Source organism: Caenorhabditis elegans, chromosome I, assembly GCF_000002985.6.
Source record: "Caenorhabditis elegans chromosome I".
NCBI lineage: Eukaryota > Metazoa > Nematoda > Chromadorea > Rhabditida > Rhabditidae > Caenorhabditis > Caenorhabditis elegans.
This window is the reverse complement of record NC_003279.8, coordinates 761,972-786,021: the sequence shown is the minus strand read 5'-3', so window position 1 is coordinate 786,021 and position 24,050 is coordinate 761,972. Positions and strand designations below refer to the sequence as shown.

At 40.9% G+C, this 24,050-nt stretch overlaps 2 protein-coding genes and 3 non-coding genes across 7 annotated transcripts; 2 read left to right on the top strand and 3 right to left on the bottom strand.

Moving 5' to 3' along the window:
• Positions 1-6,780: 6,780 nt before the first annotated feature.
• T06A4.6 lies at positions 6,781-6,865 on the top strand. Its single transcript, NR_049920.1, has one exon. It is a non-coding gene; the product is annotated as an Unclassified non-coding RNA T06A4.6 (non-coding RNA).
• A 2,787-nt stretch (positions 6,866-9,652) lies between these two features.
• On the bottom strand, positions 9,653-15,130 carry T06A4.1 (the record flags this gene model as incomplete). Of its 2 annotated transcripts, none has more annotated exons than NM_001392492.1 (10): positions 14,964-15,103; positions 14,456-14,571; positions 14,111-14,216; positions 13,868-14,054; positions 12,637-12,858; positions 12,476-12,587; positions 12,035-12,322; positions 10,958-11,054; positions 10,450-10,912; positions 9,653-9,858 (listed from the first exon to the last, which is right to left on the bottom strand). In NM_001392492.1, exons 5-10 carry the CDS (start codon positions 12,817-12,819, stop codon positions 9,721-9,723), a joined length of 1,281 nt encoding a protein of 426 aa, NP_001380041.1. In that variant the 5' UTR covers positions 12,820-12,858; positions 13,868-14,054; positions 14,111-14,216; positions 14,456-14,571; positions 14,964-15,103. The 2 variants fall into 2 exon arrangements, with proteins under 2 accessions (NP_001380041.1, NP_871809.1); NM_182009.5 differs by having other exon boundaries at positions 9,721-9,858; positions 14,964-15,130.
• Positions 11,437-11,657, bottom strand: T06A4.5. Its single transcript, NR_049918.1, has one exon. It is a non-coding gene; the product is annotated as an Unclassified non-coding RNA T06A4.5 (non-coding RNA).
• Positions 11,438-11,583, top strand: T06A4.4. The gene has a single exon (NR_049919.1). It is a non-coding gene; the product is annotated as an Unclassified non-coding RNA T06A4.4 (non-coding RNA).
• A 171-nt stretch (positions 15,131-15,301) lies between the features above and the next one.
• T06A4.3 lies at positions 15,302-22,544 on the bottom strand. 2 transcript variants are annotated; one of them, NM_001026440.5, is made up of 11 exons: positions 22,198-22,544; positions 20,748-20,884; positions 20,377-20,590; positions 19,873-19,974; positions 19,577-19,696; positions 19,381-19,495; positions 18,288-18,439; positions 17,798-17,857; positions 17,574-17,748; positions 17,394-17,522; positions 15,302-15,560 (listed from the first exon to the last, which is right to left on the bottom strand). In NM_001026440.5, exons 1-11 carry the CDS (start codon positions 22,345-22,347, stop codon positions 15,397-15,399), a joined length of 1,518 nt encoding a protein of 505 aa, NP_001021611.1. In that variant the 5' UTR covers positions 22,348-22,544; the 3' UTR covers positions 15,302-15,396. The 2 variants fall into 2 exon arrangements, with proteins under 2 accessions (NP_001021611.1, NP_001021612.1); NM_001026441.4 differs by lacking the exon at positions 15,302-15,560 and adding an exon at positions 17,081-17,223 and having other exon boundaries at positions 22,198-22,373.
• Positions 22,545-24,050: the final 1,506 nt, after the last annotated feature.

Genomic DNA, 24,050 nt, shown 5'->3' with positions numbered 1-24,050 from the left:
TCACTAAAACATTTTGTAATTTTCAGACGAAAAACTGGATGGACAATAAATAAAAAATCATGCCACAAAGTTACATAGGATTCCAAGGCCGATAAAATCAGTGGCCGAGTTTTTTTCAAAATTTCTAGGCCGTGTGAAAAAAAGTACAAATGTCACAGCGAGTCATTTTCGATGTGGCTTAGGAAAAATTGGCGACCACGTAGCAAAAGTCGAGCTGGTCGGAGCCTGAATGTTACAGACCGACGCAAATAAAAATCGGTGGCCGAGTTTTAGGCAGCTTGGCCTAGGAAAAATTTGGTGACCTAGTAGAAAAACGTTGCAAAAAAGAAGACAGGGCCTAATAGCAAAAGTAGATAAAAAGTCCGAGAAAAAATCGGTGGCCTAGTTTTCAATTTTGACGGCCACGTAGGGGCTTGTGGCCTAGCTTCCTCTGCAGATACTTTGAAATTAAAATTTCGTACAATCACCAGCATGGGCCGATCTGTACGCTTTTAACCAAATTTTCAACGTAAAAATTCCTAGATTTTCCAGTAAAAAATTAGACATGCATGTATATATTCTCCGGCGGCAGCTCAAACCAATTGCCAATGGGCGGTAACGGATCAAGAAGACGAAAGTAATTATATAGAGCTCTCTCTCTATCCCGGAGTAGAAGAAGACGAAGAAGGGGGACGGAAATGGGTAATCAAAGTCAAGTTGGGTTAGCGGTGGTATCCAAATGAGCAGGCAGGAAAAAAGGAGAGGGGAAATGTTTTCTCCCACAAAAAACACACACACACAAAAAACTTTCTTAATGCTTATTATTCTTTGCTGATTTTTGATAATTTTCTACAGTACCCTCCGATACCTTACATATGACGTGGAAAATTTGGAGGTGGCCTAGGAAAACGGAAACTTTATTCACGGCTGAAATTTTTTGTCTTGGAAATTTTGCAGGATGGCCTAGAGAAATGGTTTATAGGCCCATCTAAATATTAATTTTGTAGCCGATTTTTTTAAAATTTGGATAGCCTACCCCTGTCAAACCACAATATCCCAGGTGGCCGGCAAGCCAAAGCCTAATCCTAAGCCTAAGCCCTAAACCTAAGCCCAAGGCTAAGCCAAATATTCAGACTAAGCCTAAACCTAAGCCTGAACTTAAGCCTAAGCCTAAGCCTAAGTCCGAGACTAAGCCTAAGACTAAGTCCAAACCTAAGACTAAGCCAAAACCTAAGCCTAAGTCTAAGCCTAAGTCTGAGCCTAAGCCTGAGCATGAGCCTAAGCCTAAGCCTAAGCCTGAGCCTGTTTAAACCCAAGTCTAAACCTAAACCTAAGCCTTAGGCTAAGCCTAAGCCTAAGCCTAAGCCTAAGCCTAAGCCTAAGCCTAAGCCTAAGCATAAGCCTAAGCCTAAGCCTAAGTCTAAGCCGAAGCCTAAGCCCAAGCCTATGCCTAAGCCTGACCCTGACCATAAGCCTAAGCCCGAGACTAAACCTAAGCCTACGCCTAAGCCTAAGCCAAAACTGCAAAAAATCAAGATATTATTTAATCGAAAAAAATCCAGTTTAATTGCCCCCGTGGAGTACACGGACCATTTATCAACAGAGCGAGTTTGCAGTCAAAATTGTCATTAGAGCGCTTTTCCAGCTTGACATCAAGCTTCAAAGTTTGTCAAAAAAAAAACAGTACAAAATAGCGCAATTGCAATTTTAAATAGACCTACAAAATTCCACCGGGGTCTAATAAGAAAAAGTTTGCCCGGCCACGAAACCTAGTACTTGGTTTTCAAGTGTAATTACCCGCCTGGAGCCGGTGGTAGTGGTGGTGGTTGAGCACATAATTTGTTTTTGAATGAATTCGGAAGCCGATTTGCCGCTCGAAGAGAGAGAGAGAGAGAGAGAGCCCCCCTGTCTTTTTTTTTTGGGAGGAGTCTCCCTCTCTCTCTCTTTCCTACCTACGTTTTAGCGTTTAATTGAATTTTCGATGAGGGGTCTCTCTCTCTCTGTTTCATTTGAGAAGACGGAGCAGTAAACTAGGAGCAAGCTGTTTAGTTACTAAAGGCTAATTGCACCTTTGGTGACGTCACTGGGAGCCCAAGTTATTATAAAACTTGAAATCCAGAGCCAACCGGATCCGAAAAAATTAGTATGTATCGGAAAAAGTCCTTCGAACAAAACAAAATTAGAGGTTGTAGTGACGGAAAAGCAAAGTGCTGGTGCTCTCGGAGCCGGGAGATAAACCAATTTCCTTTTTGAGTTACCCACTTGTTATTAATGATTATCTTCTTTTTATGCAATTTTTTGTATATATGAAAAGTTTGATGTGCTAACGGACAATTTATGTAGGCAGACACTTAGGCTAGTGAGCAGGCAGGTAGGCACGTTGGTAGGAACGTAGGCCGGTAGGCATGAAGTAGGTACTTGAGCAGGTTAGTAGGCAGGCATGAGATAGCTAAGTAGGTAGACACAATTAGGCAGGTTAGGCAACCTAGAGACGGTGATCGTAATCAACACAATAGGTAGGCTGGAAGTAGGCTTGTAAATAGGCTTCATGAGGATCTGATAAATGAGGTAGGTATGTAGGCATGCCAGGCATGAGGTAGGCACGTAGACAGGTCAATAAACAGCAGTTAATGAAGTAGGTAGGTAAGAAGAAAGCCTGTAACATGCTGTTTGAGGTAGAGATGAACTATGTTTATACAGGTAGATAGGTATGAAATAGGTACATACATTGATGGACATTTTGTCAGGCCTATATGCAGACAGGAATGTAGGCAGGCATGATGTCGGGCTGCCAATTTTGGAATTATGCGGAATTTGATAACTTTGGCATTTTCCAAAATTTCAAAAAATTTCCGAGCAATTTTGACAATTCGAAACTTTTGGCTCTTTGCACTTTTTGAAAATAAACCAGGCAGGTAGGCGGGTAGGCACGAAGCAGGCGTGTAGGTAAGCACCTAGGCAGATAGGCATATGGTAGGTGTGTAGGTGAAAGGAAACTTTCCAACAAAATTTGATAATCAGTAATTTCAAAAAAATTCAAAAAACTGCAATTACGTCAATTTCCGAGAAATGGGAAGTTGGACAATTTTAGCAATTTTTTGAGAATACAAAAAAAAATTTATTTTTGCATAATTTGAAAAAATAAAAAATTCTAGAAACCTCTGAAAATCGTCAAGATTACCGAAAAGTATGCAAAGCGGATAAATGAATTTGGAAAGTAGGGCGGAAGGAAAGAAACTGATTAGTAGGAGTACATGGGATTGGGAAATTGGAAGGTTTATAATGAACTTGTGGGAAATTTGGTTGGACTGGCTCAATTACTAGCTTTATTTATATTTATAGTTTTGAACTTGAAATTGTTCATTAATGTCTAATGAGATGTACTCTCTTTATTTTCCAACAGAAAAAAAGACTGCAAAACTGGAAACTGGATGTTTGGTGATGAATATACTCGGAGGAGGGTCTTATAGCTGTGGCTTAGTCAGCGTAATGTGCTCATTGGGCGGCTTGAAATCATAACTACGTAGAACTTTGTGATTATCCGTTTGAGGCTAGTCGTCAAGCATGTTTTGCTACGTGGTGGTCAACAACACCTACCTCAGACCTACCGCCTGCCTATGCCTACTGACCTGTGTCTACCTACCTACTGAACGATTACAAACGCACGTGGTGCCAGGCTGGTTTGATCTACAAAAAATGCGGGAATTTTTTGTCTTAAAAAATGTGACGTCAGCACGTTCTTAACCATGCGAAATTAGTTGAAAACTCTGCGTCTCTTCTCCCGCATTTTTTGTAGATCTATGTAGATCAAAATGAAATGAGACACTCTGACACCACGTACAAACGTTTTTTTTAAGGTATTATGATCGTTGTTTAAGTTTAAAAGAAGTTAATGAAGTTCAGTCTTAGGTAGTTTCTGGTGGGATGTTTCTGGAGAAGCATCAATTTTTAAATTTTGCCGCGAGCAGTTCAATTTGCGGGGTATGATGAAGTAGCGCGCTGGTCCGACAATTGAGAGGTTTCAATTTGAAACTTTCAAACTTATCAGAGACAGAATTGCGGGTGCTGAACTCAAAACTTCAGACTTGTTCAGAAAAAAAACAGTGAATTGTTAGAATGGCTATCCCATTACGGTTTGATCTACAAAAAATGCGGGTTTTTTTTCCCGCGAAAAATGTGACGTCAGCACGTTTCTAACCATGAGAAATCAGTCTAAATTCCCGCAAAGTAGTGAAAAAAAGGTGTCAAACAAACAAAAACACAAAAAAGGTGTTGAAAGGACAAAATCACCGTTCTGGGGAGGTCCCATTTGCCGGGTAAGAGAGATAGCAGACGAGTCTGGAGATACGCAGACAACATGATTGTCTCCTTCCCCCCACCTCTCCAGCAAACTTGGCACATCTCCAATTTTGCCATCTCCAGTTTTTATGACGTTTTGGACGGACGGAAGGACTCCTGCCAATTATTGATTGGAGGTTTACGGGGATAAACTAACAAGGTGCGCGGCAATTCTACAAAATGAGACGGTTGGGCATGTTCCCCCGATATTTTTCATTAAAATTTTATGACACAATATAGAAAAATATTTGCTTTATTTGAAAGTAACTGTTTTTTTTTAATAGACAAAATTGTAAAAATCTCCAGAAATAGTCGAAATGTTGGAAATTTTCACGGCAATTTTCAAGATTCCGACAATTTTTGAGCACTTTTTCGGTTGTTCCTAGCCAAATAAAACTTATTTTCAAATAAAACAAATATTTTTCTATACTTTATCATTAAATTTTTATAAAAAATATCGGAAGAACATGCCCAACCGTCTCATTTTGTAGAATTGCCGGTCCGCAATTGCCGCGCATTTTCTTGTGCATCAGGTAGGATTGTTAACTTCAAAACTGTCAAAACTGCCTACTAACATGCCTGCCTGCCTACATGCCAACCCGCAATTGCTGAAGTTGCCGTACGCTGAAAATTTCTGCAACTTGTTCTAGAACTTTTTGGAAAATTCGAGAAAATTCTGGAATGTTCTAGAGCCTTCTGAAAAATTCGAGAATATTCTGGAATGTTCTAGAATCTTTTGGGAAATTCGAGAAAATTCTGGAATGTTCTAGAACCTTTTGGAAAATTTGAGAAAATTCTGAAATGTTCTAGAACCTTTTGGAAAATTCGAGAAAATTCAGGAATGTTCTAGAACCTTCTGAAAAATTCGAGAATATTCTGGAATGTTCTAGAGTCTTTTGGAAACTTTGAGAAAAGTTTGGAATGTTCTAGAACTTTTTGGAAAATTCGAGAAAATTCTGGAATGTTCTAGAACCTTTTGGAAAATTCGAGAAAATTCTGGCGACTTTTGGTTGCTGAAATTTCGGCAATTTTTCGGTAACCGGCAACCTGGTTTTTGGTTGCCGGTTGCCGGTTGCCACAAAGCCCTGATGCCTACTGCCTCGTACGTAAGTGTTAACCTACGTACCTACATTATGCCTGTTTACCAGTGAGCCTACCTGAATGTCTTCTGAATGATTTTTCTACTCACCTATCTGCCTACGAACCTGCCTAAACTTCAAATACCGCACCTATTCATAGCTGCTATTTTCAAGTCCCTACCTACACACCTACTTCTTGCCTACCTACGTTACTACATACCAATTTTTTTTTTTGGTTTTTTTTTAAAGAAAATTGAAAAAAAACACAACTTTCAAAGCAAATACATACAAATTTAGCCAAAAAACAATTTAAAAAATGTATGAAAGACCCCGCCCATAACTTGGCACAAAATTTTCAGGTTATTCAACTCAACTTGCACATGTACATGCCTAGATACTAAATAAATAAAATTAATTAAAATATCATAATACAAGAAAAAAGCAATTCGTAGAACGCCATTAACCACAACTGCTTGATTTCTTGAATTAATTAAAAACGCAAGAAAGACGGAGATTGAGAAATAAGCAAAAAGATTATGGGTGAAGAAAAGCAGATTATATGAGCGGGCGGGTGCAGAAATCTGGATGATGTTAGGATGATGGGGGGTTCGTTCGGAAGGAATTTTTCGACTTTTATAATATGAATTCGAGTCATCAGAACAGACGTCACACATCACTACTACGAATTTTGTGCATTTTTTGTCGGAGCCCGTTCAGATCAGAAGTACAACCTGGAAAAAACAACGAAACCTTGAAAATCTAAGCCACGCCCATTTCCTGGTTATTTGCTGAATTTTAAGTTGTGGGATTATTGTATGAAACTGTAGTATTATCGAAAAACACGATGGCAAATTTTTCTCATATTCTATTTTTGATCTACCTTGTTGACTAGACTCCTCCGATTCCTTTGAGGCACCAAGATTGGGGGGCGGGGTCAAGTTCAACAGGTAGATCAAAAATTAATTATGAGAAAAATGTAAAAAATGAAAAAGAAATGTGATGAATACAAAAAATGAAACCACTAAAACTTACCAGGAAACACCTAAATTTGATTTTAAAAAACCTAGAAAGAGGTGGAGCCTATCCAAAAATAGGCTCCGCCCCTTTCTGGGTCAAACTTTCCCGCACTTCTGAGAATTTTTCTTTGACATTTTTACAAAATTTGAAAAATAGATTTTTCCAAGTTTTTTGGCTATTTAGGATGAAACAATTTTAGGAGGTACATGAAATTTTGGCCCAGAAAGGGGCCGAGCTTATTTTAGCCTAGGCCTAGGCTTAAGCTTAGGCTTAGGCTCAGGCATAGGAGTAGGCTTAGGCTTAGGCTTTGGCTTAAGCTTAAGCTCAGGCTTAGGCTTAGACTTAGGCTTAGGCCTAGGCTTAGGCTTAGGCTTAGGCTTAGGCTTAAGCTTAGGCTTAGGCTTAGGCTTAGGCTTAGGCTTAGGCTTAGGCTTAGGCTTAGGCTTAGGCTCGAGGGGGGGAGAAAAAAGAGAAACTTCCATAAATTCCTAAAAATTCAGAAAAATGGAAAAAAAACGACAAAAAAAATCAGGAAAAATTTTCAAAAAAACCAACCGAAAAGGACAAAAAACACTAGGCAAATAGGCAGTCAGGGCCGCTGTAGGTAGGCGTGTAGGCATAAGATTTACAGACAAATAAACCCGCCGAGCCGGTTTTTTGTTCTACCTGAATACATAAATAAGGAATAAATAAAGGAAATATGCTCATTTCGTTATTCTTTCGTTTTTTGTTTCCTTCGTTATGCTGTCTGAGTAAGATGTTTAATTGAAAGCAAATACATGAGAAGAGATGAGGAGTGGGCACAAGCAGAGCTCTTTTCTTTCTTGATGAGACTAATTGCTTGGGATTGATTTTTAGGTATTTTTCGGATTGAAGGGAGGTAGGCGGCCTTACTGCTTTGCTGAAATTTCTAGGCCATGAAATTTTTTGAAAAAAAAACATGATTTGAATTTTCCACCAAATTTTTTTTTGGGGACTGGAGCAAAGTTTGGACTTTTTAAACTTTTTGAAATTATGCTATAAAGCCAAAAAATTTGGTCAAAATTTTTCGCCAATTTTTTTTTGAAATCTAAAATTTATAGAAAATGTAAAAAGCTTAAAAGCTAAAAAAAAAATCCGAAAAAATTGGAAAAATTAAAGTTTGAATTCTCACAAAATTATTTAGTTTCCAGCTAAATTTTTTCACAAAACTTTGGCGACAAGAATTTTCTCAAATTTTCCAGAAGGTCCTAGAGAATTCCAGGATTTTTCTAAAAATTTCCCAGAAGGTTCCAGAACATTCCAGAATTTTCTCGGATTTCCAGAAGGGTCTAGAACATTCCAGAATTTTCTCAAATTTTTCAGAAGGTTCTAGAACATTCCAGAATTTTCTCGAATTTTCCAGAAGGTTCCAAAACATTCCAGAATTTTCTCAAAATTTCCAAAAGGTTCTAGAATATTCCAGATTTTTTTCGAATTTTCCAAAAGGCTCTAGAACATTCTAGACTTTTTTCGAATTTTTCAGAAGGTTCTAGAACATTCTAGAGTTTTCTCAAATATTCCAGAAGGTTCTAGAGCATTTCAGGAAGTTGTTAAGAAATAACATTTTGAATTCCCGCCAAAGTGTTTTCGAAAAACTAGAATTTGAATTCCCGCCAAGATGGTTTTAAAAATAAATGTTTGAATTCCCGCCTAAATGTTTTCAAAACTTAAATTATATGAATCTACTGTACAGTTGAAAAATTGCCTCAAAATAAGCCCCGCCCAAATCTTGGTTGTTCTGGAATCTCCAACTTGTTGAGAAACAAAATGCATTGGCTCCAAATAAGTGGTAGCTCAGTAGTAAATAAAGAGCTTATAAACGTTTCCTGTACACCTCTACCTGCCAACCTAATTATTAGCCGCCCTATTGTGTACACGGGTTGAATAATAATTGTCTAATGTGTTAGCAGAAGAGGAAAATAAGTAAAAACTTCCAAAATCGAAGGGAGCGGCCGACATCTTGCGGGTTCGAATTCGACTGGTAGGCAGGCACGTAGGCATGAATGCCTGCCTACCACGTTTTTAACAACAACAAAAAATCAATAAGTACAATCACACGAATTTCAAGAAAATGAGAAGAAAAATGCATATTTCCGCCTTTGTTTTCCATTTTTTGTTTCTTCCATACTTTTTCAAAACGTTTATTGGAAAATATTAGTCATTCGATGCATAATGAGAAACATTTGTGTGTAGGTAATTTTATTTCAGGTTTGAGAATTTGGAAAAATAAAAAACAGAAAATAACTAAAATCGAATTATATAAGCGTTTGTAGCTTGTAGTTTGTAGTTTGTAGTTTGCTGTTGTAGTTTCCAGTTTGTAGTTTGTAGTTTTCATTTGTAGTTTGTAGTTTGTAATTTATAGTTTGTAGTGTGTGACTAAAAACTTATGGTTTCGTAATTCATACGTCCAGTAATTGCACAAAACCATGAGTACACTTTCAAATTTTATTAGAGTTCAGTAATTTGTAGCTTGTAGTTTGCCGTTTGTAGTTTGTAGTTTGTAGTTTGTGGTTAGCATTTTATGATTTCAGCTTTGACTTTATTCGTCGAATAATTAAAACTTGTTCGACAAATATTGAAAAATACAAATTTCTTGAAGGTTGTAATTTATATTTTGTAGTTTGTAGTTTGTAGTTTCTAGGTTGTAGTTTGTAGTTTGTAGTTTGTAGTTTGTAGTATGTGATTAAACACTTATGGTTTCGCAATTCATACGTCCAATCATTGCACAAAAACGCAAAATTTACACGTTCAAATTTATTCAGAGTTCAGTAGTTTGTAGCTTGTAGTTTGTAATTTGTAGTTTGTAGTTTGTAGTTTGTAGTTTGTGGTTTGTAGTTTGTGGTTTGCAGTTTCTAGTTTTTAGTTTCTAGTTTGTAGTTTGTGATTTGCATTTTGTCGTTCCAGTTTTTACTATATACGCCCATAATTACACCTCGTTTAAAAAATATTGAAAAATAAAAATTTCTTAGTTTGTATTTCATAGCTTGAAGAGCTAAGATTGTAGTTTGTAGTTTGTAGTGTGAAATTCCTAGTTTGTAGTTTGTAGCTAGTGACATCATTTGTAGCAGTGCTTAATTATTCCAAGCAATTTGATGAGTTAAAAATTGCACGCCTACGCCTGCCAGGATCCCGTCGTGGAACTCAGAAAATGTCGGGCGCTGACACGCTGCCAGGCAGTCAGTCAGGCATGAAAAATGTAGTTTTTAGTCCACAATTACAAAAGTTTGAAATCATTTATACATACATAAGCTGACAATTTGTCATACGATAGTTTCCAGCGTGCGCCTCACACCGAAAAAGAGCACCTCGAGTCGCAAGTCTTGGGGCACAACTTGGAGACCTGATCCCGATAGCAGAGCTGTAAGACTCCCCAAAGACGACAGTAGTCACCGTAGTCGACGCATTTGATCGGTGTGATTGTTTCCTGGAATGGTTTGGGAAATTCGAAGTTGATAAAATAGGTCGCTGGCAAATATCCAAATAGTTCCAAAAATGTATTTGCTTAGGTATAAGCCTAAGCCTGAACCTAAATCTAAGCCTAAAACTAAGCATAAGCCTAAGCCTAAGCCCAAGTGCAAGCCTAAGCCTAAGCCTAAGTATGAGCCTAAGTCCAAGCCTAAGCTTAAGCATAAGCCTAAGCTTAAGCCGAAGCCTAAGCCTAAACCTCAGCCTAAGTCTAAAGCTAAGCATAAAACCCTAAATAGCTCACGCTCGCCACTGACGCCAAGCCCAAGTGCAAGCCTAAGCCTAAGCTTAAGACTAAGCCTAAGCCGAAGCTTAAGCCCAAGACTAAGTCTAAGCCTAAAACTAAGCCTAATTCTAAGCCTAAGCCTAAGCCGAAGTCTGAGCCTAAGCTTAAGCCTAAAACTAAGTCTAAGACTAAGCCACAGCCTAAGATAAAACTAAGTTTAAGCCTAAGCTGAAGCCTAAGCTTAAGCCTAAACCTCAGTCTAAGACTAAGGCTAAGTTTAAGCCTAAGCCTAGGCCTAAGCCTGAGACTAAGCCAAAAACCAACCTCCTCAACGGTGCTTGCTTCAGGTGCCACTGGTGTGGATGTCTTCTGGTTGGGTTCAGAATTCTCTGTGGTACTTGTCTCAGAGGATGTGGAAGCTTCTGGTGTTGTAGAAGCCTCGGTGGCCTCGACAGTAGTCGGACTGGGTTCTGTTGGGGCTTCGGTAGGCTCCTCGGTCGTTGTGGTAGTTGTAGGTTCCTCCGTAGTAGTGGTGGTGGGCTCCTCTGTGGTTGGAGCTTCTGTAGGCTTCTGTGTAATCTCATCGACCGGCTCCATAGTTGTGGTGTCGATTATAGAGTACCCACGCCGATACGGTGGGATTGCGGGCTTTGTGGTTGTGGTCAGCTTGGCTCGAATCACAGGTTCCACAAATTGCGCCACAAGCTCGTCGGCAACCACTTTGATGGATTCGAAGGTTTCCAGTCCAGTGGGCACAATTTCTCGTTCGGGGAGAAGGAAGCCGTGGCTGGAATGAAATTTTAATTTTGATAGGATCCATCGTCCTGCTTACCCCATCATGGTGTTCTTTGGTCGGAGCTCAATCAGGTAGGCATAGGGGACCTTAAGCTGCCCCTTAGCCCAATCATGTGATCCTCCAGAAGCTTCGTCTGAAATTCTTCAGGGTTAGTGTAGAAGTCACAGGTTTCTCAGAACTTCAAAATTTCAAAAATCCGGGGTTCTGGCCTTCCTCATTGAATTTTCTCCTCACTCCACACGGACAAGTGCATTTAGTTTTACGAGCCGCGACGCGACATGAAGCGCGCCGTAAATCCATCCCAGATATGGCAGAGCCAAAATGGCCAAGTTCGGCAAAAACTCTTCCATTTCAATTTATGAGAGAAGCCAGAAATCCGTGAAATTTCAGAAAAGTCCAAAAAATGTTTTTTTTTAAATCACAAATAATTTTACATAGTTCCAAAACTTTTAGAATTTTCAGCATTTTTTTATTAAAATTCCGGAAAATTACAAAATTTCCAACAATTTAAAATTTCTTCCTGTTTTATTTCAAAGATCCCAATCAGGGGTGGGGGAAATTGCCGTTTGGCAAACTGATTTATCGATAAATTCGGCAAATCGGCAATTAGCCTGTTTGCCGGTTTGCCAGAAATTTTCAATTCCGGCAGTTTGCCGATTTGCCGTTTTGCCAGAAATTTTCAATTCCGGCAATTGTCGATTTGGCGGAAATTTTCAATTCCGGCAAATTGCCGATTTGCCGATTTGCCGGAAAAAATCTTGCTGCCCACCCCTGATTCCAATAAATCCAAAAAAAAAATAAAATTCAGGTTGCAAAAAAATCCGAAAATATCGAAAAAGTTCGAAATTTTAATAATTTAAAAATTTTTCAGGAAATGTCTAAATTAAAAAGTCCTAAAAAAATCTTTAATAAACTCAAAAATTCCAGTTCTGAAAAAAAAATTATTCAGAAATCCAAAATTTTCCAAAAAAAAGCTTTAAAAAATCTATTAAAAAAATTTTTTTTTTAATTTTTAAACATTCCGAAAAAAATTGTTTTTTTAATTTTCAAAATTTTAAAATTTCTTGAAATCCTTAGAAATTTAAAAATTCGAAAAAAAGGATATTAACTTACACATCAAATCAGCGCCGGTCCCGACTTGATATTTCGTCCCATACAACTCATACAACGCCTTAGTTGCTCGCAGAGCCAATGGCCGCAGTCCAGTATGGTAGTCCTGTGGATAACTCTGTTTTCTGTGTCCATATGGTATCAACCACATTTGGGAGTAGGAATGCAGCGAGATGAACGCCTCGGGTGTGTTTTGCTCCAGGAAATCCCTGACAGCTTGTGATTCAGGCTCCGAGAAGGCCGCCGAGCCGTGATACGTGTCGTGGCACGGATCCGAAGACGAACCGGTGGCTGGAAATTTTTAAGATTAAGTTATTTTTTAAGGTCTAATATTGAGCTAACTACGTAGAGTCAGAAAGTCCCAGTTCGCTTTGATCTACAAAAAATTCCCGCATTTTTTGTAGATCAAACTTCAATGAGACTTTCTCACACCACGTGACTTACAGGCCCAGAACCAATCGAAGTTCCTGTTGAGGTCGACTCCAGAGCAGCAGACCGTACTGAAAGTTTGCCGGGCGCATTTTGCGGGGCTCCGGTTTTTCCTCCACATGCGGTTCTGAAATAGAGCACTAGTTTTAAGGCTTTTTTAAGGTTCAAAAACCAACCTTTTCTCTGGAATACTCATATCCATCTGGATTCATCACAGGTAGAATATAAAAATCGATATGGTCCATCAGCTTAGCCACCGTCGCGTCGTTTTCATACCCGAGGAGAAGCTCATGAGCAATGTACATTGCGGTCGCCGGAGCAATCCATTCTCGAGCATGAATTCCAGCGTCAATCCACATGGAGATTTTCGAGCCGAGGGGGTTTCGTTTTCCGGTTATCTGAAAATTTGGGAGTTTGGGTTTTTTTACACTATGGCGATAAGTCAATAGCTAGGTATTAACACCACATAGTGCGAGGGCCTTTCGCCGCGGCCGACACTTTTTGGGTTCCGCGCTGCAAGGCAGGCGGGGGCGCGGCAGGCGTTTTCACGGGGTTCTGGCCTTCCTTATTGAATTTTTCGCGCTCCATCGACAATAGCATTCCGGGCAACGCGTGGAAAAGTCGGGTACTCCACACGGACAAACACATTTAGATTTACAACTTAAATTGAGCCGCGACGCGACACGCAACGCGGCGAAAATCTACCCCAAATATGGCCGAGCCAAAATGACCTAGTTCGGCAAACTCTTTTTCAAACTCCATTTCAATTTATGAGGGGAGCCAGAAATCCGTGCGTTTTGGCGCGTACATGAAATGCTTAATGGGAGTGTTGAAAGTGAGAGCGCAGGTGGCGTCAAACGGTCCCATTTTAGTGTGATCTACAAAAAATGTGGGAATTTCTTGCAGAGAAAAGTTTGTGACGTCAGCACGCTCTTAACCATGCGAAATCTGTTTAGAAATCCGCGTCAATATTTCCGCATTTATGGTAGATCACACCGAAATGGGACACTTTGACACCACGTGGGATCGGTGTTGCGTAGTACAATGGAGCGCGGTTTCACACATCTACTAATTTAGTGACGTCATATATCCAGCAAATGAGTAAGGGCTTTCCCAGGAGGCGCGTGATGTCTTTGTAGTGAAAATGAGTTTGGAGCGTTTGAAATAATGAAATTCCGTCGTTTTTAAATTTTGGGACGCCCACTTTTTGCAAGACGTGCGCACGGTTGTTTTTTTTCGTTACGACTTTAAAAGTATTTTTGGGTTTTTTTTAAATGAATTTTAGCAATTCCCATATAAAAATTACTCAAAACTTCAAAAGCTGGGACCGCTGTAAAGGAACCGTGCGCCCACTTTGCAAAACGTGGACGTGACCACGCCCACTCAATAGAGCGCGTTCGCTCTTACCTTCATCACCAAAAGCGTACGATTCTCGTGACTTTGTCCGATATCGATAAGCGTGATCATGGTCGGGTATTCCTTCTTAAGCCGCTTCATTTCTGTTTGAATCTCCTCCAAACTGTTGTACTTGTCGTATGCAAAACCAGCGACCGGGTTGTAGAATTTGTCGCTTCCGCGCTCGTTTTCGATTGCTCTGGAAACTAGTTTAGTGACGTCACAGATGGCCGTGGCCTAGAAAAAAAAACGAACTTTGACAAATCATTAACCGCCACGATGTAGCTGATCTTCTTCGATTCCAAATCCTTCACAAATCTTGGAGCATCCGCCGGAGCAACTGTCAAGTCTACGATAGCTCCTGAAAATTCGAAAAATTTCAGATTTTCCTGGGTAAGCACGTGGTGGCAAACTGTCCCATCACGGTTTGATCTACAAAAAATGCGGAAATTTTTTTCCCAAAAAATGTGACGTCAGTGCGTTCTTAACCATGCAGAATCAGTTGAGAACTTTGCGTCTCTTCTCCCGCATTTTTGGTAGATCTACGTAGATCAAACTAAAATGGAGCACGCTAACATCACGTGGGTAAGTCACACTAACCGATATTCGTAGGAGGCTGCCAGAAATCCAGCTCGTACGGAGAGGGATCCTCGTACAGACTTCGAAGATATTTCACACTTCCTTCAGTTTCCGGATTGATTCGGATTAGTTTGAAGCTGGAAGTTTTTTGGTTAGGTGGGGTGGTGGCCGAGCTTTTTTTACGAAAAGCTCTTCCATCTGTCGTGGCCTAGAAAAAGTTGAAAAATGCCTATGTTGAAAAAATCCGTTTTTGTGACCTAGAAAGGTGCCCTTGAAAAATGGAAATTTTCAGACTGTAATTCAAAAATAGATAATTTATGGAACATTTTTATAAGCCGCAATTAAAAAAAAATATTTTGTGGCCTAAAAAATTGTATGTCGTAGCCTAGAAAAACATATACACTGGCCTAGGAAATTTAAATTACCATGTTCAGCATAAAAGCTAGCACAGAAACCAAATGTCCCTACCAAAAGTGAAATGGAAGAGTTTTCCGAATTTCTAGGCCATATGGGTATTTTGGGGACTTACTTATGATAGCCGGCATTATCATCTGTATTATGAATAGCCCCTAGAAAACCAAAAAATGCTCCAAAAATCAATAATATAGAGGGTAATCGCATCTCGCCTCACACACAAGAACGTGTCTGAAGACCCAGAAGCTCCAAGTCAGGAGAGACGCCAAAATTTGACATTTTGTCATATTTGAAGAGGAGCCCGTGTTATTGTATTATTCGTGTGGACAAAAGAGATGCTCATCACTGGGGCTCCCGCGCGGAGCCACCTCACGGTGAGCACAAGGCAAATAAGGAGCCGCCGGCGGCGGGGGGCGCTCGTGAACACTGTATTAGGTTGGTTTTTTTTTAGGTTTTAGGTTTTTAAACATTTCATATACATATATATATGTATGTAGAAGACAAAATGGATATATGTACAGAAAAAAAGAAGTGGCACACCAAAAAAATCAACAGAAATTGCAAGAGTAGGCACAGTTCTCGCGCATGAAAATTGGCACCGTCCTGCACAGCTCCTCCCGTTCCTGAACCCATCGTTTGCACGCGTGTCGGACATCGAAACATGATCCTTCGGTGCCGTCGCCGAATCGGAATCCGCGAGCTTTTGGGGCTTCTGGAACAATAAATATAGGGGGGGGGGGGGGGGTACTTGAGGATTTGCACAGAAATATGAGATGTATCGTTTATTTTTGTAATTCTATTTGGAGGTCACGGCCGCCAAAAAAAAACTAGACGGTCCAGAAAAATATCGATGGCTGAGGCCGAGAAAATATAGATGACCGCGAAAAATTTCGGTGGCCGAGAAAATATTTGTGGCCGAGAAAGTATCGGTGACCGAAAAAAATATCAATGGCCGTGAAAAATATCGGTGACCGAAAAAATTTCGGTGGCCGTCAAAAATTAATGGCCGAGAAAAAAATCTGTGGCCGAGAAAAAGTTGGTGGCCGAGAAAAAGTTGGTAGCCGAGAAAGTATCGGAGACCGAGAAAAAATTGGTGGCCTAGAAAATATAGATGGCCGATGAAAATATAGATGGCCACGAAAAACTTCGGAGGCCGAGAAAAAAATTGGTGGCCGAGAAAAAATATCGGTGGCCGAGAAAAATATCGGAGGCCGAGAAAAATATCTGTGGCCAGGAAAAAAAATCGGTGGCCGAGAAAAATTTTGGTGGCCGAGAGAATATCGGTGACCGAGAAAAAAATCTGTTGCTGGGAAAAATATCCGTGAACGAGAGTATATCGATGACCGCGAAAAATTTCGGTGGCCGATAAAATATCGGTGGACGATAAAATATTGATGGCTGAGAAGAATATTGGTGGCCGAGAAAATATCAATGACCGAAAAAAATTGGTGACCGAGATAATATAGATGGCGGAGAAAAAATCGGTGACCGAAAAAAATGTCGGTGGCCGTCAAAAATTAATGGCCGAGAAAAAAATCTGTGGCCGAGAAAATATAGGTGGCCGAGAAAAATATTGGTGGCCGAGAAAAATATAAGTGGCCGAGAATGAATTTTGGTGGCCGAGAAAATATAGATGGTCGAGAAAAATATCGGTGGCCGAGAAAAACATGGGTTGTCAAGAAAATATCGCTGACCGAGAAAATATAGATGACTGCGAAAAATATCTATGACCGAGAAAAAGTTGGTAGCCGAGAAAGTATCGGAGACCGAGAAAAAATTGGTAGCCAAGAAAATATAGACGGCTGCGAAAAATATCGGTGGCCGAGAAAAAATGTCGGAGGCCGGGAAAATATAGATGGCCGAGAAAAAGTTGGTGGCCTAGAAAAATTTTGATGGCCGAGAAAATATCGGTGGCCGAGAAAATATCGGTGGCCGAGAAAAAATTGGTGACCGAGAAATTATTTCAAAATTTCGTGGCTTTAAGAAAGCGTGGTCGAGTTTTCACCTACAGTTTTTTCGGAAACGAATTCGCGAAAGCGCTTCAGAGCAACTTTGCTAGATGGCCTAGAAACGTGAAAACTCGGCCAGCCATTTTTTTTCTGCAAAACTGAACCACCAAATTATTATACGTTTTAATTTTATAGCTGGTGGCCGAGTTTTTCATTTCGCGGCCACGACCGCTCGCTGCTATTTTCTCTAATTGTAAGTTGTTTTTTCAAGAAAAATTATGTTTAAAAAAACATTTATCAACAATCATAAAATAAACAAGTGTAATTTCTAAAACAAAAATCGAGAAACCAGGAAAGGGGCGTGGTCAGAGCAAGCGGAGCATCGTAGTGACTACCTCAGAAGCCATCTCCTTTAGGCCGTGCGCACTGTAATTTAAAAATTTTTCTTTTTCTTCGCAATCCTACGCAAAAGCTTCGCAAGCCCTTAACCTTACGCCTATCGGTCCACATTTCTGCCTGCCTACTTGCCTACCTCCGTGCCTACTCGTAATAAAACTGTAGGCACAAGGCAGGCAGGCACATCAAAGTTTGCCTACCTCTTGGAGCCGTCGACTTGCCGGCAACTATCCGATCGAGCACAGCTTCCGCCACAACTCGGACACCTTCCCAAGTTTCCCGAGCCGTCGGGATCAGCTCCTTCTCGTCCAGTATGAACCCATCCCAGTCTGAAATTATCGCCCAACTTTTTTCAGCAACTTTGAACGTTTTTTTTTTACTTTTCTCGTCGGGCCTCAATTCTAGAAGGTACACAAATTTGACCTTCGCCTCGTGCTTTGCCCAATCTTCAGATCCTCCAGACGCCGGGTAGAGCGTGTCCGCACCGCTTCCGACTACGTATTTTGTGCCGTAAACCCGTTTCAGAGCCTGAGCAGCTTTTTTGCCAACTTCGTACTGGAAATTTGAGTTTCAACGTTTCAAGAAGAATGACGTCATCACTCACCAAATCCTTAATATCTCCTGGATATGCATCCTTCTTGTGACCATATGGATGAATCCAAATCTGAAAATATTTTGCTCAAATCAAATTTTCAAAAAATATCGATGGCCGTGAAAAATATCGGTGACCGAAAAAATTTCGGTGGCCGTCAAAAATTAATGGCCGAGAAAAAAATCTGTGGCCGAGAAAAAGTTGGTGGCCGAGAAAAAGTTGGTAGCCGAGAAAGTATCGGAGACCGAGAAAAAATTGGTGGCCTAGAAAATATAGATGGCCGATGAAAATATAGATGGCCACGAAAAACAAAATTTTGGTGGCCGAGAGAATATCGGTGACCGAGAAAAAAATCTGTTGCTGGGAAAAATATCCGTGAACGAGAGTATATCGATGACCGCGAAAAATTTCGGTGGCCGAGAAAATAACGATGGCCGAGAAAATATCGATGGCCGAGAAAATATCGGTGGCCGAGAAAAAGTTTTCAACTGCTTAACAGTACCTGTGAATAAGTGTGTAGTGTGATATAGGCGTCGGTTCTTCCCTTATATCTCTGCGACAACAACGCGTCCCGTACGGCTTTTGCCTCGGGCTCACTGAATGGAGAGGGTCCCTGGTAGATCTCGGAGCACGGGTCGTCGCTTGTACCGCTTTCTGGAAGTGGGGGAAATTTTTGGAGCTTCAGGTACTGTAGGGATACGGTAGGGTACCGTGAGGGTTCTGTAGGGGTACTGTAGGGGTTTTGTAGGGGTACTTTTGGGGTACTGTAGCAGTACTGTGAGAGTATTGTTGGGATACTCACGGGATACTGTAAGGAAACCGTATGGGTACTGCAGGGGTACTGTAGGGATGTTATAGGGGTCCTGTAGGGGTGCTGTAGGAGTACCGTCAGGGTACTGTAGGGGTACTATAGGGGTAATTTACGGATACTGTAGGGGTACTGTAGGTGTATTGTATGGGGTATTATAGGGGTTCTGTATAGGCACTATAAGGGCTGTGTGGGAACTGTAGGGATACTGTAGGGCTACTATAGGGGTACTATGGAGATGCTGTAGGGGTACTGTAGGGGTACTGTAGGGGTACTGTAGGGATAATTTAGGGATAATTTAGGGATGCTGTAAGGGTGCTACTGGGGTACTGTAGGGCTACTGTAGGGGTACTGTAGGAATACTGTAGGGGTACTGTAGGGATACTGTAGGGCTACTGTATGGATACTGCGAGAGTACTGTAGGGGTACTATAGGGAAACTGTAGGGGTACTGTAGGGATACTTTAGGGATACTGTAAGGGTACTACAGGAGTTCTGTATAGGTACTGTAGGGTACTTTAAGGATACTGTAGGGCTAGTTCAGGAGTACTGTAGGGAATTTTCGAAACTTTCGTGAATTTTGAGAACATCCATGATTTTTTGGTATGTTTAAAAAATTATTTAAATTCAAATAGTTTTAGAATGTTCCAAAACGTTTTACAAATTTTCAGCAACTTCGTATATTCGTGAACAAATTCCCAAGTTTTTTTCAAAGTTTTCTTTTAAAACTTTGACCCTTAATTTTCAAGTCCACTTTGAGAAAAACCACTTCACCCTCTCTCTCTCACCTCTGAAGTGGAAATCGAAATTACGATTCAAATCGACACCGCGACAGCAGCGATTGCGTCCCCAAATGTCCTTACGGCATTGCATTTTCGAGCGATTCTTACGCCACAGACGAACCTGCAAAAAATTTGGGAGTGCTTGCGCCTTTGAGTTGGGGAGGGGGGGGGGGGGGGGTACAGTAACCTTACCCCAACCTACATGTGGATTTGTGGAGGATCTCGTGAACTCATAGCCATCTGGATTCAAGCAGGGAACCACTACAAATGTGATCTCGTTCAGCAATTTCTTGATTCCGGGCTCGTTTGCGCGGGAGGTAAGCTGCAAAAAAATGTTTTGTTGAGGTAGTGCAATAGAGCGCGATTGCATCATCCGATTACGTTTTTTCCAACCCATTTGTTATCAAGTTTTCCCTTTTTCTGTCTCTGCCAACATTTGTGTAATCCAAGCGGAACTAATCGGAACACACTTTTTTCTGACGGGGCGGGATCACATACCTGATGGATGAAAAAGAGAGCCGTGTGCGGGGCCGCCCATTCTCGAGCATGAATACCTCCATCGATCCAGAAAATCTTTTTGGTGCGGGAGTCTCCGCCGATCTGAAAATCACTATAGGCCATACACATAGAAATCGAAATCGGCCTAGACCTAGACCTAGACCTAGACCTAGACCTAGACATAGACCTAGACCTAGACCTAGACCTAGACCTAGACCTAGATCTAGACCTAGACCTAGACCTAGACCTAGACCTAGACCTAGACCTAGACATAGACCTAGACCTAGACCTAGACCTAGACCTAGACCTAGACCTAGACCTAGACCTAAACCTAGACCTAGACCTAGACCTAGACCTAGACCTAGACCTAGACCTAGACCTAGACCTAGACCTAGACCTAGACCTAGACCTAGACCTAGACCTAGACCTAGACCTAGACCTAGACTTAGACCTAGACCTAAACCTAGACTTAGACCTAGACCTAAGGCAGCCTTCTAGACCTACCTCAACTCCATCGATATTCCTGCCCTCCGTAGTTTTTCCAATCGATATATACTGAACCATCTTTGGATACTTCACCACCAGCTGCTTCATCCAATCAGTCATTCGCTGATAGGATCCATAGGTGTGGAAGTCATAGTGAGCAGACGAGGAGTCATCCCACAGACGGGGGAACATGTTCGAGAGGGTCTTGTTGTTCTCGTGCTTTGTTATTAATCTGGAAGAAAAATGACGTCACACGTGTGGCCTAGGAATTTTTGAGATGGGGCCGTTGTGGATTTACGGAGATTCTTGTCGATTTACGGTGATCCTAACAGTTTATCAATAGAGCACATATTCTTTATGTAATTTTCAAAATTTCAGAAAAAGCTCACCCCTCCACGTCATCAATCGTCTTTATGTAAGAAATATCATTTACTTGTAGAAAGTCCAAAAAATATTTCGAATTCTTCATATCCACCATCACATCCCAAAACCCGTGCTTGTCCTTGCCCGTTTTCCAGAAGTTTAACTAAAAATTTGTTAATTATTGGGAATTTTTAGGCCACGGAAAATTTTTCTAGGTCGCCAAAATTGGTTCCAGGTAATTCCCAAAGTTTTTAGGTCACTAAAAATTTTTCTAGGCCACCAAAAATGTTTTCAGGTCTCCAAGAATATTTCTAGGCCACCGACAATGTTTCAGCACAGCACAAATATTTCTAGGCCATCAAAACATTTCCAGGTCTCCAAAAATGTTTTAGGTCACCAAAAATATTTTAGGCCACCGAAAATACTTATAGACCACAAAAACATTATAGGCCATCAGCAACATTTCTAGGCCACCAAAAATGTGTCTAGGCCATTAAAAATGTCTCTAGGCCACCAAAAATGTTTTCAGGTCTCCAAGAATGTTTCTAGGAAACCAAAAACATTTCTAGGCCACCAAGAATGTTTCAAGGCCACCAAAAATGTTTCTAGGTCATTAAAAATATTTATAGACCACAAAAACATTATAGGCCATCAGAAATATTTCTAGGCCACCGAAAATTTTTAGGCTGTCAAAAATATTTATAGGTCACCAAAAATGTTATCAGGTCTCCAAGAATATTTCTAGGCCACCAAAATTATTTATAGACCACAAAAACATTCTAGACCATCAGAAATATTTCTAGACCAACAAAAATATTCTAGGCCACCAAAAATATTCTAGGCCACCAAAACATTTCCAGGTCTCCAAAAATGGTTCTAGGCCACCGAAAATGTTTTTTCAGGCCACCAAGAATGTTTCTAGGCCACCAAAAATGTTTTCAGGCCACCAAAAATGTTTCTTGGTCGTTAAAAATGGCTGTAGACCACCAAAAAAATTTTGCTAAGCCATTCCAAATTTTTTTAGGCCGCCAAAATTATTTATAGACCACAAAAACATTCTAGGCCATCAGAAATATTTCTAGGCCACCAAAAATGTTTTCAAATTGCCAAGAATATTTCTAAGCCTCCAAAAATGTTTTCAGGCCACCAACAATGTTTCCAGGTCACAGAAAATTTTTAGGCTACCAAAAGTTAGTGTTTCTAGGCCACCAAAAATGTGTTTAGGCCGGCGAAAATATTTCTAGGCTAACAAAGGTTTTTCTAGGCCACTAACTTAGTTCAACTGCATCAAAAACTCATGGTGGCCTGCAAAATTTCCTGATGGCCTAGAAAAATGCACCATGGCGTAATAATCTAATAACCTAGAACTTGCTCAAAATTGTGACCTAGAAAACTTAGTGATTTTTTCAACGGCCTAGAAAAATTTTTCGTGGCCTAGAAATTGTATCTGCTCAAAAATGCGAAAACAAAACTCACATCATGATCCGTCGCATTTTTGTATAACCTCTGTATAGCTTGAAAATCCGTCTGTGATTTGGGTAATAATCGATAAACGGCGAAAGACTGTGTGGATAGAGAGACGGCAGAGAAGCAGAGAAAAATGAGCAAGGAAGTGTTATAAGACATGATGATTACACGTCTCCAAACACACACCGTCACCTTCTACTCCTTCTTCCAAATAGCTGAAGACGATGAAGAATCCTGTTCCGTCTCGATGTCTGGGCGTCCTCTACACCTGTATGCACTCTCTCTCTTCACACACACGAAAAAGGGAAAAGCGCCCTGTAAAAAAAGGGAGAAGGAAGACAGAGAAAGGGACGAAAAAAGTGAGAATGATTGAAATCTATCCTATCTCTCCCCCTTATACCGTCTAATCACTCTGTAGAAGCTTTTGGGCAGACGGGACGAGACGCATACTCAAAAAAACAGGTAGTTTGTGTATCGGCGCAGTGATATGATTGAATAGCTTATTATTAGATTATCGAGATTGTCATAACAAGGAAAGGGCGCTATTGCCTAGCAACACGCCTGCATTCAGTCTTCCTACCTGCCTGCCTACCTGAATCATACCTACATCTGCCTATGTGCCTGCATGCCTGCCTACCTACCTCCCTGCATACCTACTCACGTGCCTTCATCATGCCTGCAACATGCCTACATCTGCCTACGTGCCTGCATCCTGGCTTGCTCTTTCTACGTATCTGCCTGCACATTTACATGCTTGCCTACCCGCCTACCTGTCTTTTTTATGCTTACCAACCTCCGATCCTGCCTGGCTGCCTACCTACCTGCCTACCCACGTGCCTTCATCATGCCTGTAACATACCTACATCTGCCTACGTGCCTGCATCCTGGCTTGCTCTTCCTACGTATCTGCCTGCAGATTTACATGCCTGCTTATGTGTCTTTATTATGCCTGCCAGCTTACGAGCCTGCCTACCTGCCTATCTGCCTACCCACGTTACGTCATCATGCCTACAACATACCTAAATCTGCCTACGTGCCTGAATTATGGCTTGTTCTCCCTACGTATATGCCTGCATATTTACATGTCTACCTACCTGCCTGCCTACCTACCTGCCTGCTTACCTACTCACGTGCCTTCATAATACCCGCAACATACCTACTCTGCGTACACATCTACCAATCTGCCTACCCACGTGACTTCAGCATGCCTGCAACATACCTACATCTGCCTACGTGCCTGCATCCTGGCTAACTCTTCCTACGCGTCTGCCTGCCTGCCTACCTGTCTACCTCCCTACCAGCCTAACTAGTTACCTACCTACCCACGTGCCTTCATCATGACTGCAACATACCTACATCTGCTTACATACCCACATGCCTGCCTACCCCCGTGACTTCTCATGCCTGCAACATCCGCCTACGTGCCTGCATCTTTATTATGCCTGGCAGCCTACTATCCTGCCTACCTACCTGCCTACCTGCCTAACTGCCTACTTGCCTACCTGCCTACCTGCCTACGTTGTCGAACTTTTACATATTTCTAGTCCCCGTAATTTTCTTCTACCTCTCACTATTTTTTCCTGAAAGCGAACATTTTTGTATTCTTTTCAGAAAAAAGTAGTACACAGACGTACATGGCGTACTACAAAATGCAACAATTTGTGATCACAAATTACAAAAAAAAAACATTGGGAGTAGGAACGGAGAAATAAAAGAAGATAGGAGATGATTAATTACTCTTGATTTGATTGTTGGTTACCTGGTTTAACAGGTAAATTATGACGTAACGTGTGTGGCCTAGAAATTCTGCAGTTTTCTAGGCCACGAGGTATGGTGTCAATTTTGCTCCAATTTAATGGAAA

Excerpts from the sequence above, each read along its gene's own strand:
- T06A4.3 (NM_001026440.5), bottom strand. The coding sequence starts at position 22,347 with ATGTCTTATAACACTTCCTTGCTCATTTTTCTCTGCTTCTCTGCCGTC. Across the intron at positions 20,591-20,747 it reads ACGATTGATGACGTGGAGGG|ATTAATAACAAAGCACGAGA; the intron begins GTGAGCTTTTTC and ends TTTTTCTTCCAG. Across the intron at positions 18,440-19,380 it reads TTTCGATTTCCACTTCAGAG|AAAGCGGTACAAGCGACGAC; the intron begins GTGAGAGAGAGA and ends CCCCACTTCCAG.